Source organism: Bos mutus, chromosome 19 (genome assembly GCF_027580195.1).
Source record: "Bos mutus isolate GX-2022 chromosome 19, NWIPB_WYAK_1.1, whole genome shotgun sequence".
Classification (NCBI taxonomy): Eukaryota; Metazoa; Chordata; class Mammalia; order Artiodactyla; family Bovidae; genus Bos; species Bos mutus.
Genome location: NC_091635.1, coordinates 11,060,847 through 11,081,575, shown reverse-complemented (window position 1 = coordinate 11,081,575; position 20,729 = coordinate 11,060,847). Strand labels below are relative to the sequence as shown.

Here is a 20,729-nt window from a genome sequence, read left to right as displayed (position 1 = left end):
CAGAAGCAGGATATATTGTTGGACTCATGGATTTAAAAAATGAAACACAATGTCATTTGTTTATATCACATGCCAATCTCTCTTCCTTTCCTCCCTGTTTTGATTATTCTCTATTTCTTTCTTCTTTCCTTTCTCATTTTTCATATATTATAGTGCTTGAAATAATTTTCAAACATCAGGACATTTAACCACAGAATTCAGCATTCAGGAGCTCCTAGAAACAAGAACAGTCTCATATATGACTGTAATACTATTATCACGTCTTAGAAATTTAACATTAATACATATATATTTAATATACAATCTGTATACAAATTCCACCAATGATAAAGGCTTGTTCTTTGAGATTTGTTAACATAATTATTTGTATTAATTATATATCATTTTTTGTTTTAGTCCCAAAGTCATGTCCAACTCTTTTGTAACCCCATGGAAGGACCCCCAGGCTCCTATGTCCATGGAATTTCCCAGGCAAGAATATTGCAAAGGGTTTCCATTCCCTTCTCCAGAGCATCTTCCCAGCCCAGGGATCAAATCCATGTTTCCTGCCCTGCAGGCAGACACTTTACCGCTGAGCCACTGGGAAAGCCCACTTATATACCATAATATCCACTCACTTAAAGTTTAAAATTAAATATTGTTATATATTCAGAGTTGTGCAACCATCACCACAATTTTAAAACATTTTTATTACCCCCAAAGAAATCCCATGCCCGCTAACAATCACTACCCATTTTCCCTTAGCAATTGCCAATATCCTTTATTTCTCTATGGATTTGCCTATTCTGATATTTCATGTGAATAGAATTATACAATATGTGACTTTTGTGACTGGCATAATGTTTCCAAGGTTCATCCATCTTGTAGTGTTTATCAGTACTTCATTTATTTTTTATTGCTGAATAATATCCCATTGTATGGATACACCACATTTATTTACCTAGCTATCAATGAATGCTTCTTTCCACTTGGGGGCTATTGTGAATAGTGCCAGTATGACCATTCATATACATATATTTGTATTTCAATATTTTTCAGGTATATACCCAGGAGTGGAATGTCTGGGTCATTCAGTAATTCTATATATGACTTTTTGAGGAATTTCCAAATTACATCACTCACATTTATCCTCTCCCAGTGACCCCCATCCTCTGCTCTCCTTCAAACCCATGCACTGTATTTCAGCCACAATGAAACTCTTTCATTTCATCAGAAGCTCCAGGTTCTCTCACCCCTGGGTTTTTCCATTTACCATTTTCTCTCTCTGGATACTTTCATCTCCTTTTCCTGGAAGACTCCTCAGCTACCACTTTTCATTAAAAAGAAAAGTCTTCTCTGACCCACTGGTTAAGGTTAGGTGCCTTGCTATATACCCTTATCACATCCTGTATCCCCCCATGATAACATTTGTAACACTCAATAGTGGCTTGTTTCGTTGGGATGTCTGCCAGCTAGACAATAAGATTCCAGAGGGCAGGGACCATGTCTTCCTTGGCCACTGTTTTCCCTGTATCACATGGCTCAGTGTTTGGTGGATGGCAGTTACCCAGTAAATATTTCTTGAAGGAATGCATTAATGATTTAATAGATTATTTCTTGGGTGAATCTGTCTACACATGACTTGCCATCATGGAGCTTAAAGTCCACTGGAGGAGAGAAGATTGGTATATTTGGAAGCAATCTGTGGATGACATAAAATAATGGTGATGAAATGCTACAGTACTTGACTCTGATACCCGTTGTAGGAGCCCAGAAGATAGAGAAGGTAGATATTATTGTGGGCTGTGATGATCAAGGAATGCTTCCTGGAGAAGCTCAGACTTGGGGTGAACCCAGAATTCTGTCCCTAGACATGACTTACTCAGCAATGTGGCTCAGAACTATGGCTCAGTAAGGGGGATCAAGTACTAGGTTTGTTATTAATGAGTTTCTTTGGGACCCAGGGATCCCAGGGGTCAGGGCATCATAGGAGAGAGGAGTCAGAAGACAACGGCAGAGCCTCTGGCTAGAAATGTATGACATGGAAGTAGAAGACAGGAAGCAGGCTCTGGAGCCACACTCAGACAAGCTGGATAAGCTGGAAGTGATTCTAAAATCTCCTTTAACAGGTAACAGGACACCCTAATTCTATAGTGCAGGTCCTGCTGGATGATTCAAAAGTTATCATTCTCATTGTTTTCCATCCTCAATAGTGATTCCCATCTCCAAATGTAGTTGAGAATCACCAAAGCTGTTATTGGGAACTAATAAGCTATATATTTGGAGAGTATGTTATACTTTGCATACAACCATCACTCTAAACCCACAATTCTTCAAGGTGTATGAGACTCACCGATGGTGGAGCATAAGGTTGGAAAAGTTCAGCAACTTGCCAAGATTGACTACGAATGTTTTTCACCGTTTAATCTCTAAGTTGTGTCTGACTCTTGCGACCCCATGAACTGTAGGCTCCTCTGTCCATGGGATTTACCAGGCAAGAATACTGGAGTGGGTTGCCATTTCCTTCTCCAGGGGATCTTCCTGACCCAGGGATCAAACCTTCATCTCTTGCTTGGCAGGAGGATTCTTTACCACTGAGCCACCTGGGTCAGTAAATGATGGAATCTGACTCCTCTGGGCTCCGGAATATTCTGCTTGTGGGTGAGCTAAACAGAAAGAGACCATCTTGGTAGCCCCTTTCTGTGAAGCCAGTCTTCCTCACCCTCCATCAAACTGCCCTGATATTAATATCTTTAACTCGGGATAAATTCAGTTCATAAGTGAGAGGAAATCCGCACTATCTGGGTTACCAGATGTGCCCTGTCCTTTGGGTCCACTGAGCATCCTCCCACTCTTCCTCTGCCCCAAACTCAAGGCAATCTCTTTCTGATTTGCTGGGACAAAACTTCACTTCATCTCCTAATTCTGGCCAAATCATTTTTTCTTTGCCAGAAAATTCTGTTCTCATTCTGGGGCTCAGGCTTTTGGAAATAAAAGTCAGGAAAACGTGTGGACTTTTTCTGCTTTCCTCCCACATCTCTATCCTGAGGCAATGAATACAGACCTGACTACCTACCTGAATGGGGGGAAGTGAATGTGAGATGCAAGGAAATAAATCTTTCAAAGATCAATGTCTCACAATTATTCCAGACACAATTTTTGAGATATTCACAGACTGAGAGAGTTCAAGGATCATTTAATTATCCACTCCTTGAATTGGTTTATTTGCCTCTCATTTTTTCTGGTTTCTGCTGCTTTTGTTCGTGTCCACCAAGGCGAGACTTCTGTTTGCCCTCCTGCTCTGTTCTCTGACCAAAAGGAAAAGGTGGTTGTATTTATGGGTACTCTGAAGTTGACTGCAAGTATCTCTCTTTAATGTCCAGATGTACAAATAAAAACATTTCCAGAATTCCCTGGCTGTCCGGTGGTTAGGACTCTATGCTTTTACTGCCTAGGGCCAGGGTTTGATTCCTGGTCAGGGAACTAAGATCCCACAAGCTACCAAGCACTGCCAAAATACAACTACAACAAAACCCCACACATTTCCCACTCCCTCTCGCAGAATAATTTACTCTCAGAACTCATTCTTCCTGTGCTCTCTTCCGTAAGACTTTTTCTCAATAATATATATTCATCTGCAATGTGTAACCAGTTCTGGAAACCCTCCTGGCTAAAAGTTAAGCTCTGAAGTTAGACTGTTGGATTTAAGTCCCATATCTGTTGCTTAATAGGTATGTGACCTTCGGCAAGTTATTTATTTTCTATCTAAAAAATGAAAATAGTAGTACCCAACTCAGGGGCTTCCTTGGTAGCTCAGATGGTAAAGAATCTGCTTTCAATGCAGGAGACTCAGGTTTGAACCCTGGGTCAGGAAGATTCCCTGGAGAAGGAAATGGCAAACCACTACAGTATTCTTGCCTGGAGAATTACATGGACAGAGGAGCCTGGTGGGCTACCGTCCATGGAGTCGCAAAGAGTTGGACACGACTGAGCTACTAACACACACACACACACACACACACACACAGTACCTATCTCATAGGGTTGCTGTGAAGAGTAAATGAGTCAGTACATATTATGCTTTGATCCCAGTGTTTAGCAAGAGCAAGCACTGACAAATGTTTTCATGCTCTTCTTACCACTGTCATCAGTCATCATCATCACCATCACCATCGTCATCACTACCACAAGCGCCATCATCTTACTCACCATCAGCATCATTCCTGAGTGGTGAAGATGGTGACTAATTTTCTGGTTGACATTATACTGTTTGTATCCCTAAGTGAGAGGCATACAGACTTATTCTACTTCCTGTCTACTTTCAGATCATGTTGCTCTGACCCCATCCACGGTTCTGTTATGGAACATTCATAGAGAATTTTGAAATTTGATTGAATTTGACCCATAATTTCATATGTGTTTGTTGTTTCCTTTACATAAATATTTATTTACATACTTGGGAGATTTCAAATAAAGTAGTAAACAACTGCTATGACTTATGGGCATTTAATGAAAATAGTTTTGAAAGTTCTGCAACAAATATATATATATTTAGGCTTATACTTTCATACAGATTGTTCTTAATTTTCAAAAGGTAAACCAAAAGCAGCATGAAAATGGGAAACCAAACAGTCGTCTCAGATTTCCTCCTCCTGGGCCTGCCCATTAGACCTGATCAGCAAGACCTGTTCTACACTCTGTTCCTGGCCATGTATGTTACCACCGTCCTGGGGAACCTTCTCATCCTCGTCCTCATTTGCCTGGACCCCCACCTCCACACACCCATGTATTTGTTTCTCAGTAACCTGTCCTTCTCTGACCTCTGCTTCTCCTCTGTCACAATGCCCAAATTGTTACAGGACATGCAGAGCCACATCCCGTCCATCTCTTATGCTGGCTGCCTGACACAAATGTACTTCTTCCTGCTTTTTGCAGACCTGGAGAGCTTCCTCCTTGTGGCCATGGCCTATGACCGCTACGTGGCCATCTGCTTCCCCCTGCACTACACCGCCATCATGAGCCCCAGGCTCTGTCTCTCCCTGCTGGTGCTGTCCTGGGTGCTGACCATCTGCGTTTCTTTGTTGCACACCGTGCTCATGGCTCGGCTGTCTTTCTGTGCTGATAACGTGATCCCCCACTTCTTCTGTGACATGTCAGCTCTGCTAAAGTTGGCCTGCTCTGACATTCAGATAAATGAAATGGTGATTTTTATCTTGGGAGGGCTTGTCATTATTGTTCCATTCCTGTTGATATTTTCATCCTATGCACGAATCGTGTCCTCCATCCTCAAGGTCCGCTCTGCCAGGGTTATCCACAAAGCTTTCTCCACCTGTGGCTCCCACCTCTCCGTGGTATCTCTCTTCTATGGGACAATCATTGGCCTCTACCTTTGCCCTTCATCTAACAATTCTACTGTTAAAGAGACTGTCATGGCTGTGATGTACACTGTGGTGACCCCCATGCTGAACCCCTTCATCTACAGCCTGAGGAATCAAGACATAAAGGGAGCCCTGAGAAGAGTCTTTTCAAAATGGACAATTAGCTTTTTTTTCAACCAGTGACTTTAAAGATTAAAGGATGTTTTCAAACAGTAGGTGTAATACTGTTTAGTAGTAAACAGCCTAGGTAGCACCCAAGCTTGGTGCTGCTGGTACAGCGTCCATAGCACCCACAAGAAGAGTTTCCCCCAAATGCCATTACAGGCAGGTTACATTGTGCCTCTTGGGTTTGTCACTGAATCTTGATTGTGATGCATCGTGATGTGTAGTGGACACTCAATGACTATTATTCAATTTTGAATAAATACCACTGTATTTTGGTGTTTATTGCACTCAAGGAATATATTGTTGTTGTTTAGTTGTTAAGCTGTGTCTGACTCTTTGCAAGCCTGTGGACTGTAGCCCATCAGACTCCTCTGTCCAGTATAGTAGTTCCTAATTCTCTAAGAAACAAATCCAAATTTCTCAAACATTTCTGTACTTTTACTTCTGCCAATCATGTCTACTCCATGAAGAACATCTTCCAATTTATTATGTATTACTCTTGTAACTTTATTCTCCAGGAGCATCATTTCCCCCCTTGCTAATCTATTCAGTTTTTAATTTTATTTTCAGGTGTTGATTGATTCATCCATTTAATGACCACATTCTAAAATTATCTCTGTTTCCTTTAACTGTACCAATCATTTGTCAGTTAATGGCAAGTTAATTACTTCTGACGTGTGCTGTGCTAAGTCGCTTCAGTTGTGTCCTACACTTTGCAACGCCAGGGACTGTAACCCTCTAGGCTTCTCTGTCCAAAGGATTCTTGGGACAAAAATACTGAAGTGGATCTTGCAACCATGCCCTTCTCCAGGGGATCTTCCCAACCCAGGGACCAAACCTGAGTCTCTCAAGTCTCCTGCATTGGCAGGCAGGTTCTTTACCACTAGCGCCACCTGGGAAGCCCTACTTCTTTTGGTACTATCTATATTTTTTATTTTATTTTTAATTAAAAATTTTAGAGTCTTAATTGAATTTGTTTCAATGTTGCTTCTTTTTATATGTTTTTTTTTTTTTTCCTGGCCATGAGTCATGTGGGATGTTAGCTCCCTGACTAGGCATTGAACCCATACTCCCTGCATTGAAGGTGAAGTCTTAACCATTGGATTGTCAGGGAAGTCCAAGGTAGTATCTATGTTTTAGATGAGAATTCGTCTTTTGAATTAAAATAATATGGATTGAACCACAGAGTTCTGTTATGAATTGTTTAATTTATAGACATTAAAGTGGTGGCTCACTTATTGCCCAAGGTAACACAAATAGAGACAGAAGGACTAAAGTCTATTTATGACTCTGAGGTAGATTTTTTCCTTTGGAATATTATGCTGAAATTATCTGGTGCTTTCTTTGTTTACTTCTTTTCTTACCAAGTATATTACGAGTGTCTGGTGCCTAACTCAGTGCCTTGAATCTGCTAGATATAGAGAATATATATCTATTGATTTGATTTGCATGCATTGATGTGTTTCTTGAAAAGAATTCATGTCTTAAAAGATCTCACCTTTAAAAAAGTCTTCCTAATAGTGCCAACTTTTACTTCATTTCTTCTTAAAAAATTTTATTGATTTTGAAAATAATACATTCTTACCACGAAATAGCCAAACAACAAAGAGATAAGTAATAAAGTGGAATATGTGGGTCCTCCATTGCTCTTCACCCCCTCCATGATGGCAGTTAAAAGCTGGGGCATACTTTTCCAGTTATTTTCCATGCACAGACTAACTGTATATATTATAAATAAATAGGACTAAATTGTAGTTGCCATTTTCTCATTATCACTTAAAATATGTTCTGAATTCATCATTTCACGTAAGGACATGTAACTCTTCTAGAAGCTATGTAATGTTTTGTTAAATTGATGTTATTTACCATAATTTATTTAAATAATCTATTCTTGGTGGACATTTGGGTTGTTTTCAGTTTTTTATTATTTTGAATAATGCTTCAATTTTATTTACTGGTTCACATGCTTTTTGTGGACTTATGCTGTGTTTCTGTGGACATATTTTCAGAAATGGGTATACTCAGTCAGAGGATATGAGCATTTTTAATTGGATAGAAACTGTCAAACCACCTCCAAGGAATTCTTCTCAAGTAAACTCCTTCCAAAATTAAACGAGAGTGGTCATTTCTTTTTGATATTCTCAATGCTGAGTATTTTGCCTTCAGAATATTTGTTGTTATTGTTCAGTCACTCAGTTGTGTCCGACTCTGCGACCCCAAGGACTTACAGTCCATGGGATTCTCCAGGCCAGAATACTGGAGTGGGTAGCCTTTCCCTTCTCCAGGGGATCTTCCCAACCCAGGGATCGAACCCAGGTCTCCAACCCAGGTCTCCCACATTGCAGGCGGATTCTTTACCAGCTGAGCCACAAGGGAAGCCCCTCAGAATATTTATCTCTTTAAATAACTAGTTCTTTCCCAAAGTTTCTAGAAAAGGAGTCTGTAGGGATGTGGACTACATTGCAAGGCATCTTTAAAAAACCACTTAAAAAACCTTAAACCTTCTCTGTTTCTCTGATTTCTTCTCCACCCACAGGGTTGCTGCTGGTCACTCTCCCCTGCCCCCCGCCCTCTCCACAAGATTCATTTCCTCCTCAGCTGCTTGTTCCCCTTCCATTTTCCCAAAATTTAGAAGTAGACTCTATTTTAGATATTCAGGCAATACAGAAATGAATTTGGCTTATTGCTCTATCCCCATCCCCTTGAATAAACATCTTGCCCCACTGGCTTCAGATCTAATTTTTAATTTAACAAGAAATAAGACATTGCGGGATTAAAAGTTGCTCGGATTTTGGAAAGCTATAAAAAGGAGGGGGATGGGAGAGTGGAGTTCTGTAATCATTATTATTGAGATGCCAGTGAGTCCAGACCTGCCCTCACACCTCTTGGGGGTGCAGCCCTCCATCGGAGCCCCCTTTTTAGGGCGCCCTTGACTTCTTTGTTGCGCAGGCTGTAGATGAAAGGGTTCAGGGTCGGGGTAACCACCGCATAGACCACGCTGGCCAGGCGGTCGTAGCGGGCCGAGTAGGCAGACGACGGCCGGAAGTAGACGGAGAGGATGGAGCCGAAGAAGAGCGACACCGCCACCAGGTGGGCCCCGCAGGTGGAGAAGGCGCGGCGCCGGCCCCCTGCCGACCGCACCCCCAGCACCGCGACGAGGATGCGCGCGTAGGACAGGGCCACCAGGAGCAGCGGGGTCAGCACCACGGCCAGGCCCTCGGAGAAGATGGCCGTCTCCGCGGCCGACGTGTCCGAGGTGGCCAAGCTCAGCATCACTGTCATGTCGCAGAAGAAGTGGCGCACTGGGGTGGCGCGCGGGTAGGAGAGCTTGGAGATGAGCAGCGTGTGCAGCAGCGAGTGCAGGTGCGCCACGGCCCAGGACGCCCCCACCAGCGCCATGCAGCGCCCGGGGGTCATGACCGCCGCGTAGTGCAGGGGCCGGCACACGGCCGCCGCGCGGTCGTAGGACATGGCCGCCAGCAGGTAGCTCTCGGTGATGCCCAGAGCCACGAAGAAGTACATCTGGGCAAAGCAGCCCCGGAAGGACACGGCCTGGCCCGGGTGGAGCAGGCCGGCCAGCAGCCTGGGGACCGTGACGGTGGTGAAGCAGACATCCACGAGGCTCAGGTGACCCAAGAAGTAATACATGGGGGAGCGGAGGGCCCCGTCGGACCTCACCAGCACCACCATGCTCAGGTTGCCCAGGGCATTGACCAGGTAGACGCCAAGGAAGAGGAGGAACAACAGCGGGTGGATGTCTGTGCCGTCCATCAGGCCGAGGAGGAGGAACTCTGGGCGGGAGGTGAGGTTGGCTAGAGCCATGGAGTGGCCGCCACGGTGGGGGCGCTGAGAGGAGAAAGGAGACAGCCCAACGTAAATTCTGGCACCCCTAGGTAGATTTCTGCATGTTTTAAAATATGAATATTTTTTAAAACTTCTGCTTGCTAAAATGGTGTAGGGACCACACTGCTCATCCGATAATCCTAGAAATTTAGTCTCAGAGGGGTGTTCTGGGCACTGGGGGGTCTCAAGATTTGGAGTAGATCTGACCTGATTTTGAGTCCTGGATCTATCATTTAGGGCTCTCTGAGCCTCAGTTTCTTCTTCTTTAAGTGAGAAAAATATTAGTTGCTACTCCTACAGTTGTGAGGATGTACTTAATCACTCAGTCGTGTCCCACTTTTTGTCAGCCCCATGGACTGTAGCCCACCAGGCTCCTCTGTCCAAGGAATTTTCCAGGCAAGAATACTGAAGTGGGTTGCCATTCCCTTCTCCACAGTTGTGAGGATAGGGTGGGTAATAAATCTAAAATACTTGGCACAGTGCCCAGCACATAATAGGCATTAAAGACTGTCATCTATCATCTATCAAGTATCTATCTATCTACCATCTGTCTATCCAGGCTTCCCAGGTGGCTCAGTGGTAAAGAACCCGCCTGCCAATGCAGAAGATGTGGATTCTGTCCCTGGGTCAGGAAGATCCCTTGGAGAAGGAAATTGGCAATCCACTCTAGTATTCTTGCCTGGGAAATCCCTTGGACAGAGGGGCCTGGAGGACTACATATAGTCCATGGGGTCACAAAAGGGTCGGACATGAATCAGTGACTAAACAACAACACAACAACAACAACAATCTATGCATCTATATCTTCAATGACATCCTCATCATTAGCTTAGTAAAACCAGTAGTTAGGGGCAGAATTGAGACCCAGTCCATCTGAATACCAGTTGAAATTTTCTCACAAGACACCTTACTATGTTTGCCTTTCATGAATTCACCACATATTATTTGGCAGCTCAGGGAAGCTTTAGTTATTTAAGTATGTTTTTTCTTAATCTCATCTGAAACCTGCTTCCCTGTAACTTCCACAAGTGGCCCCAGTTTTGGCCGCTGGGGGCCACACACCAAATCTGCTTTCTCTGCCTCTTTTCACATCGTGTTCGAAGAAATCTGTTCGAGGTCCACTGAGTCTTCTTTTCTCCAGTCCAAACACCCTGGTGCCGTGGATCCTTCCTTATAGGACTCCGTTTCCAGGTCTTTTTCCGTTCTGGTTACCCTCTACATCGTCAGTGTTTTTGGACACAGTGCTCTAGCTGGAGTTGGGCTGTGTGGCACTCAACAGTTCAACAGCCCACCTCACGTGAGTTTATCAAGTGCTTGCTTTGGGTCAGGTGCTGTGTTGGTCTCTCGGACTATGAAGGTAGGTCAGTCTTTGTCCTTGACCTCCAGCCATGCATCGTGTAAGAAGCAGTACTAACTATGAACAAAATAGGAATGATTTCCTCTGCTTGGCTGATTCAAGGAAGATTCCAAAGTGAAGGGTTGAACTGGGGTTGGGAGAGTGAGTAGGAGATCATCAGACAGAGACTTGGGAATAGGAAGAGAATTTCAGGTAAGGGGAAGAGTGAACATGTGGCTTCTTCCCTGGAAGGCAGAGTGGAGTCGGGTGGGGAGGAAAATAGAACCCACGGTGAGAAGGCAGCAGGGGAGCATTGGGTTTGTCACCTGGAGGGCAGTGTGCCAGGTCTCAGGGCTGTCTGCAGAGTCTGTGGGCTGGTCCCCTTCCTGGCCAGAGGTCACTGGTCTTAGGGACAGATACACCGTTACCCATCTCTGCCCAGAGACTTCAGCGTGTTTCCTGTGGGCTGGAACAGCAGCCTTAGAGAGAGAGAAAGAGAGAGAAAGCCAGACCTATAAGGGCCCCAGGAATTCCTGGGCATGCTGTTTCCACCCAGCTCTGCTGCCCTGCCAGTCTCCCCATTGCCCACTGGATATGGTGTGAACCACTCAGCCTGGCACCCAAAGCCTTCCAGATGGGCTCCCAGGATTCCTCTCCAACCTCAGCTCTGGCTGCTTCCACATTATTCCCTTTCCCAACCCCAGCCAGGATGGTCTTGTCACTGTCTCTCTCTCTCTCTCTTTTTTTTTTAAACAAATATATTTGCCACTTCCATCATTAAAAAAAATTATTTATTTACTTTTGGCTGTGCTGGGTCTTTGTAGCTGCATGGATTTTTCTCTGGTTGTGGCGGTGCACGGGCTTCTCATTGTGGTGGCTTCTCTTGTCATGGAGCACAGGCTCAGTAGTTGTGGCCCAGGGGTTAGTTGCCCCACAGCATGTGGGATCTTCCCAAATTAGGGATCGAACCTGTGGCTCCTGCATGGGCAGGCAGATTCTTTACCACTGCACCACCAGGGAAGCCCTTGTCGCTGTCTCTGGCTTACACCTTTCTCACATGCCTTTCCTGCCATGGCTCCCTACCTGCTGCGCTCTTCCTACCCCACCCCAATACCCAGCCCCAGGTTCACCTCCTCCAGGAAGCCCTGCTTCCTTCCTTTTTTTTTTTAAAATATGTATTTATTTCTTTTTGAAGTATAATTGCTTTACAATGTTTTAATTTCTGCTGTACAACAATGTGAATCAGCTATGTGTATACATATATCTCCTCCCTCTTGGGCCTGCCTCCCACCACCCCCATCCCACCCCCCGAGGTCATCACAGAGCACCAAGCTGAGCTCCCTGTGCTATAGGGAAGCTTCCCATTAGCTGTCTATTTCACACGTGCTGGTGTGTATATGCCAGTGCTCCTCTCTCAGCTCCCACCTCCTTTCTTGACTTCTTCAGCCCACATGAATTTCTCTCTCCTCCATCTCTTGTAACCTTCATTTGGAACGCGGCCCTCATTTGCTGCTATTACAGTGACTTTTGCTGCTGTGATGCTCGTCTTCCCACTAGATGACAAGTTCTCTGAGGACAGATGTTTAGTTGTCTGCTATGCCTAATAGGAACAGACAACTAAATATCTGCCCTCAGAGAACTTGTTTGAACTGTCCCAGCAGCCAGGGAAGGCTACAGTGAGGAGGTGGCATTTGAGTAGGACAGACAAGTGTTCATCAAGAGAGGCAGAGATAGTGAAGATCTAAGAATGGGAATGCCAGCTCCCAGGTAGCTTGCAGCCCTAAATCTTATATGGAAAAGGTCACCTTTGTAGGAAATACTCAGATGCACCAAGACACAGAAGCACAAGGGGATGTGAGTCTGATAAACCCAGACACACAGACATGCCAGAGACACACTCACCCCCACTAGGACATGTGAACACTCACATACATGTGTTTACAGGTAGGACAGACCCACACAGATGCACACATGGACCCATCCATAGATGTACATGCCACATACACCTGAAGAGTCAGACCCAGATACATACCTCCTCCAACTCCCACCAATGCCAGAGAAGCAAAGAGACCTCCATGGATCTTCCTGGGCACACTGAGACCCGTGCAGGAATCTGCACACAAAACCAACAGCTTCTTCCTTCCTTTCTCTTGTCTCAGGTCTCCATCTGCCTTAACAGAGTGGGGAATGGTCGGTGGGCCCTAGGTCTCTCAGTTTGGGGAGTGTCTATCTAATTCCTTGACCCTGGTCTCTTGCTGGTCAACCCAGATTCTTCTTTGGATGGCGTCCCAAATAGCTTTCTCTGCAACTCCTGTTTTAACCCAAGATGTAGTCTTTCTAGGGCTTCCCAGGTGGCTCAGGCGTAAAGAATCTGCCTGCTAATTCAGGAGCTATAGGAGATGCAGCTTCAATCCCTGTATCGGGAAGATCCCCTGGAGGAGAAAATGGCAACCCACTCCAGTATTCTTGTCTGGAGAATCCCATGGACAGAGGAGCCTGGTGGGCTATAGTCCACAAGGTTGCAAAGAGTTGGACACAGCCAAGCACAACAACACGAACCCTTTCTATTCCAAGGTCTTCCTCTCCTCCTTTGCTTTCCTCCCCCAACTTCTCATTCATTCTTCTTTAATAATTTACACGGCAGTCTTACCTGCTGTACCTACTCTACACCAGGCAGTAAGCATTGAGAGCTAAGACATTCTCAAAGAGTTCAGGGATTTCCCTGATGGTCCAGTGGTTAGGAATCTGCCTTGCAAATGCAGGGGACATGGGTTCAATCCCTGGTTGGGGAACTAGGATCCCACATGCCGCAGGGAAACTAAACTTGCCTGCTGCAACTACTGAAGCCTGTTCTCTCTGGGACTGAGTCCACACACCACAACTAGAGAGTCCATGTACCACAATGAAAGATCCTGCATTGATGTGATGAAGATTCTGCAAGCTACAACTAAGACCCGAGGCAGCTAAATAAATAAATATATATATATTTAAAAAGAGTTCACCTTCCTTCCTACCTCTGTATCAGCCAACTGGCAGTGATTCTAAGATATCATCTCCCCCAACACCCATGTCACAAACGGGAAGCAGGACCCAGAGAACACTGTCTGACTTCATTCAGCAATTTGGTGACAAAGCCAGGATGTGAATCTGGGGTTCGGAGCCTACCCAAGTTTTCATGCACTTTCCCATCCTGTCTGCCACACATTGGAGGCTATTTCTCATTTCCCTGCAACTCAGGCGTTCGGTTTACCCACTTCGCCTTCCTGCCTTTGATTATTCCACTCTCTGCCAGCAAGTCTCCTGCCTGACCGCTCACCTGTGAACACATGTGGGCTCCACCCTTCACACCATATACCAGATGCTGCTCGGCTTCCAGCCGCGGAGATAAGGCAGGTATGCCCTGGAGAGGAAGAGCTACCTCAACAGCCTAAGGCCATGCAGGCTGGGAACAGAGGGGTCACTAAGTAGTTAACCAGGCAACTCCATGGAGAGCTATGGCCTCTGCACCCACAGGCCCCAGGAGGACCCTCTGTTCTCAGCCAGCATGGTGCCTTTTCTCCTGTCCTAGAGAGACTGAATGGTAGAGAAGGGATGCAAGGGTCTGAGAGCCCAGAACTGGGAAGACACCCCTCCATGTGGTAACACCTGTGTTGCCCCCATGTCCCCAAAGGATGCTATTGCTTCTCTACCTCCTCCTGAGGGGGTCCTGAGAGGGGCAGGGCTTGTCGACAACCACACAGCCAGAAGACCCTGGTCTCTTCTCTCTGGAAGTACCTATGCCGAGCTGCAACTATCACTCCTAAACCTGCCACCTCACTGTGATTCCTTTGCTCAGAAAAGAGTTCTTTCTTCTGATGCCATTGTGAGGAGAGTGGTGAAGTGGAGCTGAGGACTCTGATGCCCAGTGTCCCAGCATGGACCCCAGAACCTCTTCCCCAAGCCCCAGGGAGCAGCCCTAAAGGTCCCATCTAACCTGGAAGCCCAGGGAAGCAGGAGGGGCTGGAGATGATGGCAGATTCACCCCAGGAAAGCAGATCATGGGACACTCGTGGAGCTGCTCCTGATGGACTGCAAGGATGCTGCTCTCTGTAAGCCCACAGCCCAGGTCAGAGATGCCAGGATCTCAGCCCTGACCGGCCGGTGCTGGGGCAAGATGATTCCCACTGCTTGTTCCAAAGCCCTTTGACTGTCTTGTCCTTCTCACTGGCCTGGCAAAGCAGCCCTCCTACATCTGGAGGGCCCAGACTAATTCCCAGGCTCATCAATTTCTCTCGAGGACAGTCTCTATCTTTATCTCTCTCTCACCTGCCCTTCCTCCACCTGGTGTACCTTTTAACACTTGGGAACTGATAGCCACATCTCAGGGGATGAGCCTCTTTAGCTTGACTGTTCATTCATTTGAAAATATTACTTGGGGACCACGGGGTGCCGGCCCTGCTGGGCTCTGAAGAGAGTCAGAGAAGTCTTGGAGTGAGTGAGAAGCCCCCAGTGAGTCTCTTCTCCTCTCTTCATCTGTTTCCTCTTTGGTAAATGGAGAGAGATGAACTAGTAGAGTCTGACTTTCCCTTTCGTGTTGGAAGGTGGGACATTCTGAGATTGCACCCTGAATGGTTAACAGGCAGGTCGGAGAGAGATTTAGGCACAGGGGTAAAGAATGTGCCTGCCAATGCCAGAGATGCAAGGGATGCAGGTTCGATTCCTGGCTCCAGAAGATCCCCTGGAGAAGGGAATGGCTCCCACTCTTGTATTCTTGCCTGGAGAATCCCATGGACAGAGGAGCCTGCTGGGTCACAGTCCAAGGGGTTGCAAAGAGTCAGACACTGAACGACTCACATTTTCACTTTCATGCTAGTGACTGCATGTTTCATGCAGTGGACATGCCACAAGTTATTTAATCATTATGGTAATTTGGAACAAAAAGTAAGGGAGGTATGTCAATTTAAGTGTTACTTTCTTCCACGAAGCTTTCCTAAGATCCCAGAGAAAAAAATCCAGGGTCAAAAAGGTGAATATTTCTGTGGCTGCTGACAAATGTGGAGAAGAAATTCATCAAGCAAGCTTTTTTACTAATTACACAAGCCATCACCAATGGCTGAGTGTGTCTTCTCCTCACTGTGAAATGCTATTATGATTTTTAGTATTAGTTTTTCTTTTCTTGATTTTGGCTTCTGTGGAAAACAGAACTTTGTTTTCATTTCCTTTGGCTGTTAAATCCATGAGCTGTAATCATGGCTTTACCTGTTTCTGGTAGAGTGTAGCCAACTCTGAATCAGGGTCTTGGCCTCTCTTGGGCCTTGCATCTGAAAAGCAATAAGCTGCACAACAATACATTAGGACAGGAGGGGAGTTTAGAAACATGTCTATGTATTGCTGAGTCCCTTTGTTATGTACCTGAAACTATCCCCATATTGTTAATCTGTTAAACTCCAATACAAAATAAAAAGTTAAAAAAGAGACGTCTAATATTTGCATTTTTTCTTTAGTGTAAACCATTTAAAATAAGTTTTATTTTATATTCAGATCAGATCAGTCGCTCAGTCGTGTCCAACTCTTTGCAACCTCATGAATCGAAGCACACCAGGCCTCCCTGTCCATCACCAACTCCCGGAGTTCACTGAGACTCATCTCCATCGAGGCAGTGATGCCATCCAGCCATCTCATCCTCTGTCATCCCCTTCTCCTCCTGTCCCCAATCCCTCCCAGCATCAGAGTCTTTTCCAATGAGTCAACTCTTTGCATGAGGTGGCCAAAGTACTGGAGTTTCAGCTTTAGCATCATTCCTTCCAAAGAAATCCCAGGACTGATCTTCAGGATGGACTGGTTGGATCTCCTTGCAGTCCAAGGGACTCTCAAGAGTCTTCTCCAACACCACAGTTCAAAAGCATCAATTCTTCGGCGCTCAGCCTTCTTCACAGTCCAACTCTCACATCCATACATGACCACAGGAAAAACCATAGTCTTGACTAGACAAACCTTTGTTGGCAAAGTAATGTCTCTGCTTTTGAATATGCTATCTAGGTTGGTCATAACTTTCCTTCCAAGGAGTAAGCGTCTTTTAATTTCATGGCTGCAGTCACCATCTGCAGTGATTTTGGAGCCCAGAAAAATAAAGTCTGACACTGTTTCCACTGTTTCCCCATCTATTTCCCATGAAGTGGTGGGACCGGATGCCATGATCTTCGTTTTCTGAATGTTGAGCTTTAAGCCAACTTTTTCACTCTCCACTTTCACTTTCATCAAGAGGCTTTTGAGTTCCTCTTCACTTTCTGCCATAAGGGTGGTGTCATCTGCATATCTGAGGTTATTGATATTTCTCCCGGCAATCTTGATTCCAGCTTGTGTTTCTTCCAGTCCAGCATTTCTCATGATGTACTCTGCATAGAAGTTAAATAAGCAGGGTGACAATATACAGCCTTGATGAACTCCTTTTCCTATTTGGAACCAGTCTGTTGGTCCAGTTATTTTATATTAGCATAGTTATAATTCTCAGACAAATGAATAAATACAAGATGAATATCTTTAAGTTTTGTATTGGTTAGAATTGACTTGTGTACTGATTTCAAAATATATACCATGCTACATGAACACAGAAAGAAATATGTATATAATATTTAAAATGTTTATATTAATTTATTAAATAAATCGATTTATTTAATAAATAAATATTAATTAATGTAATAATTAACAATCTAAATATATGTAAATGTTTTGTTTAAAAATATTTATATACTAGTTTTATGTTATAACAATATAAATATATTTATATTTTATAAAAATAAATATTTTTTTCATATTTCCTTCCACTTTCTCACTCAAGTGAGAAATTATACTCTATGAACAATTATTAGTATTGTTATTATTTTGTAAAGAGGATATCACATTAATTTGTGTTAATCTTATTTGGGTAAATAGAAGCTGATATTGTAAATGATCTTTATTAAGGATCAGAGAACAAACTGAACTTAATTGTGTTTAGGAAGAGTATAAATTCAGAATCTAGAGGAAAAACCTCAGATGCTAGGTCATGACTTTCCATACAACTGGACATTTGATTCCAGCTTGTGAAGTATGTCAGAGTTGCCTCCCAGGAGTCATGGACTTAGGTTGTTGAATTTTCTCTGTGGATTCTTTTTAAAGACCTTTCATTTTCTGAGGAGTTTACATGCAACTGTAAATGCTTCAGGGCAAGAATTTATATTGAATATTTCCTTGTCTTAGAATGTGCTTTAGTGAAAATGGAATTAGTAGTGTTGGTTGGATATTGTAATATATTGCTAAATTAAGAACATAGTTTATTATGAATAAACCTAGAAGACTTTGTTAAATAATAAAATATGCATTATGGTTCTGAGCTATAAGAATGCTGTAATTTGTAAACGTGCCCTGGGCGAAAATTTTGCATCGGGTTGAACTGCCTTCTGAGGGCAATCTTTATGTCTTCCAGCTCACATCATTCTAAATAAGTTAAATCTGACATTTTAGAATATGTGGACCTGCTTCCCAAACTGCTATTTTAAGAGTTGAGTCACCCATAACAGTAGAGTAAAGAACACGTGTTAGTATCTCTGAAACACATACACAGAGTGTACTATCAGATGTAGAAAACTTGCAATACAGAAATCAAGACTTCTTGGAAGGCAGACCCTACAGAAATAATACCAGTTTCCCAAAATTCTGAGGGTCTTCCTAACAGAAACAACTTGTTGATTTTTGTTGTCAATCAAAACATTTGAAAATATAATCCCACAGCAAAGGATAAAATGACAGGTCACCTGGAAAAGACATATTAAGAAACAGGTAGGATTAAACTTTGGAGAAGGCAATGGCACCCCACTCCAGTACTCTTGCCTGGAAAATCCCATGGATGGAGGAGCCTGGTAGGCTGCAGTCCATGGGGTTGCTAAGAGTCGGACACGACTGAGCGACTTCACTTTCACTTTTCGCTTTCATGCATTGGAGAAGGAAATGGCAACCCACTCCAGTGTTCTTGTCTGGAGAATCCCAGGGATGGGGGAGCCTGGTGGGCTGCAGTCCATGGGGTCGCACAGAGTAGGACACGACTGAAGTGACTTAGCAGCAGCAGCAGCAGAATTAAACTTGGTTTTAAGAACTCACATTGCTTTACAATTTAAAATTTGAAGGAGAAGGCAACATGGGAACTAGAATACTTTAAAATCACACATCTGAACAATGTCAGGTCTTCATAAACGTACTTGGGATGGGGGACTCTTTAGCATGCTCTTTTATATAGAACTGATAGAGAAGCATATGTTTGAAACCACAAACATGAAAGGTGTAAAATGGAGAAGGAAAACATATTACTTCAGAAAGAATATATCTAAAAGAAAGTGGCATTCAACCCAAAGAAGTTGACAAGCAGCGGATGTGAACAACTGGATCCTCAAATATATAACTTAAGTAGTTCAGTTCAGTTCAGATCAGTCGCTCAGTCGTGTCCGACTCTGTGACCCCATGAATCGCAGCACGCCAGGCCTCCCTGTCCATCACCAACTCCCGGAGTTCACTCAGACTCATGTCCATCGAGTCAGTGATGCCATCCAGCCATCTCATCCTCTGTCGTCCCCTTCTCCTCCTGCCCCCAATCCCTCCCAGCATCAGAGTCTTTTCCAATGAGTCAACTCTTTGCATAAGTAGTTAAGTACAGTGAAAAAGTTTACTAGATGATTAAAGACATCCTAAGACAGAGAAGTTGGGTTGAGTTCTGCCTCTGGGAATTGTCTGAGAAACCAGTTCAGCTCCTTATCCACCTCTCTGCATGTGATCACACACACCCCATTCTAGCGCCCCCGAGACTTTACTTATAGAGGCTCTTAGGCTTTGTACCACCATATGTTCTTGGAATGAGATCTTCCTCACACTTGGGAGAAGAGAGAGGAAAGAATAGGAGATCAGGAAAAAGTATAAGAAAAATAAGAAGAAGGAAAAATAAGAACATCAGCTGCAGGAATGATGAAACGGATCTGAATCTGCATAATTTGAGATACTTTTGAGGTGATTGAATTGAGAATGTGAATTCAAATGAGGCGTCTATTTCAGGTCTGGGTTGAGGGGATGCAGCAGGAAGTCTGCCTCTCTGTGAGCAGAAGAACCCCAGCGGAAGTCAAGATTTTGTAAGATTTTCCAGGAAGCCTCAGAAGTCTTGTGGCAGACTTGGAATTTTCCCCAGGTGTGATCTTTGAAAGTTTGAAAGTCCAAGGCAGTTCAGGAGGGCCCCAGTTGACATCTGAGTCAAGCAACTTTTTAAAATTATTATATAAAAAAAGAATGTATAGGTCAATTGTATCTCAATAACACTGGGGAGAAAATGGAAGGTAGTATAGTAAAATGACAATAGTAGGATTATAAGTATTTTCTTCTTTGTATTTTTTTTTTTTTTACTTTGCAATATTATATTGGTTTTGCCATACATCAACATGAATCTGCCACGGGTGTACACGTGTTCCCCATCCAGAACTCCCCTCCCACCTCCCCCCCATACCATCCCTCTGGGTCATCCCAGTGCACTAGCCCCAAGCATCCTGTATCCTGCATCAAACCTGGACTGGCGATTCGTTTCAGTATATGATATTATACATGTTTCAATGCCATTCTCCCAAATCATCCCACCCTCTCCCTCTCCCACAGAGTCCAAAAGACTGTTCTATACATCTGTGTCTCTTTTGCTGTCTCGTATACAGGGTTATTGTTGCCATCTTTCTAAATTCCATATATATGCGTTAGTATACTGTATTGGTGTTTTTCTTTCTGGCTTACTTCACTCTGTATAATAGGCTCCAGTTTCATCCACCTCATTAGAACTGATTCAAATGAATTCTTTTTAATGGCTGAGTAATACTCCATTGTGTATATGTACCACAGCTTGCTTATCCATTCGTGTGCTGATGGACATCTAGGTTGCTTCCATGTCCTGGCTATTATAAACAGTGCTGTGATGAACATTGGGGTACACGTGTCTCTTTCAATTCTGGTTCCCTTGGTGTGTATGCCCAGCAGTGGGATTGCTGGGT

The 20,729-nt window shown here is 44.0% G+C and overlaps 2 protein-coding genes across 2 annotated transcripts; one reads left to right on the top strand and one right to left on the bottom strand.

Moving 5' to 3' along the window:
• The first annotated feature begins 4,589 nt into the window (after positions 1-4,589).
• LOC102281614 (olfactory receptor-like protein DTMT) lies at positions 4,590-5,540 on the top strand. Its single transcript, XM_005911452.1, has one exon. The coding sequence runs from the start codon at positions 4,590-4,592 to the stop codon at positions 5,538-5,540; it is 951 nt and encodes a 316-aa protein (XP_005911514.1).
• A 2,826-nt stretch (positions 5,541-8,366) lies between these two features.
• On the bottom strand, positions 8,367-9,344 carry LOC102270177 (olfactory receptor family 1 subfamily R member 1 pseudogene). The gene has a single exon (XM_005911294.3). It carries the CDS (start codon positions 9,342-9,344, stop codon positions 8,367-8,369), a length of 978 nt encoding a protein of 325 aa, XP_005911356.3.
• Between the last annotated feature and the right edge of the window lie 11,385 nt (positions 9,345-20,729).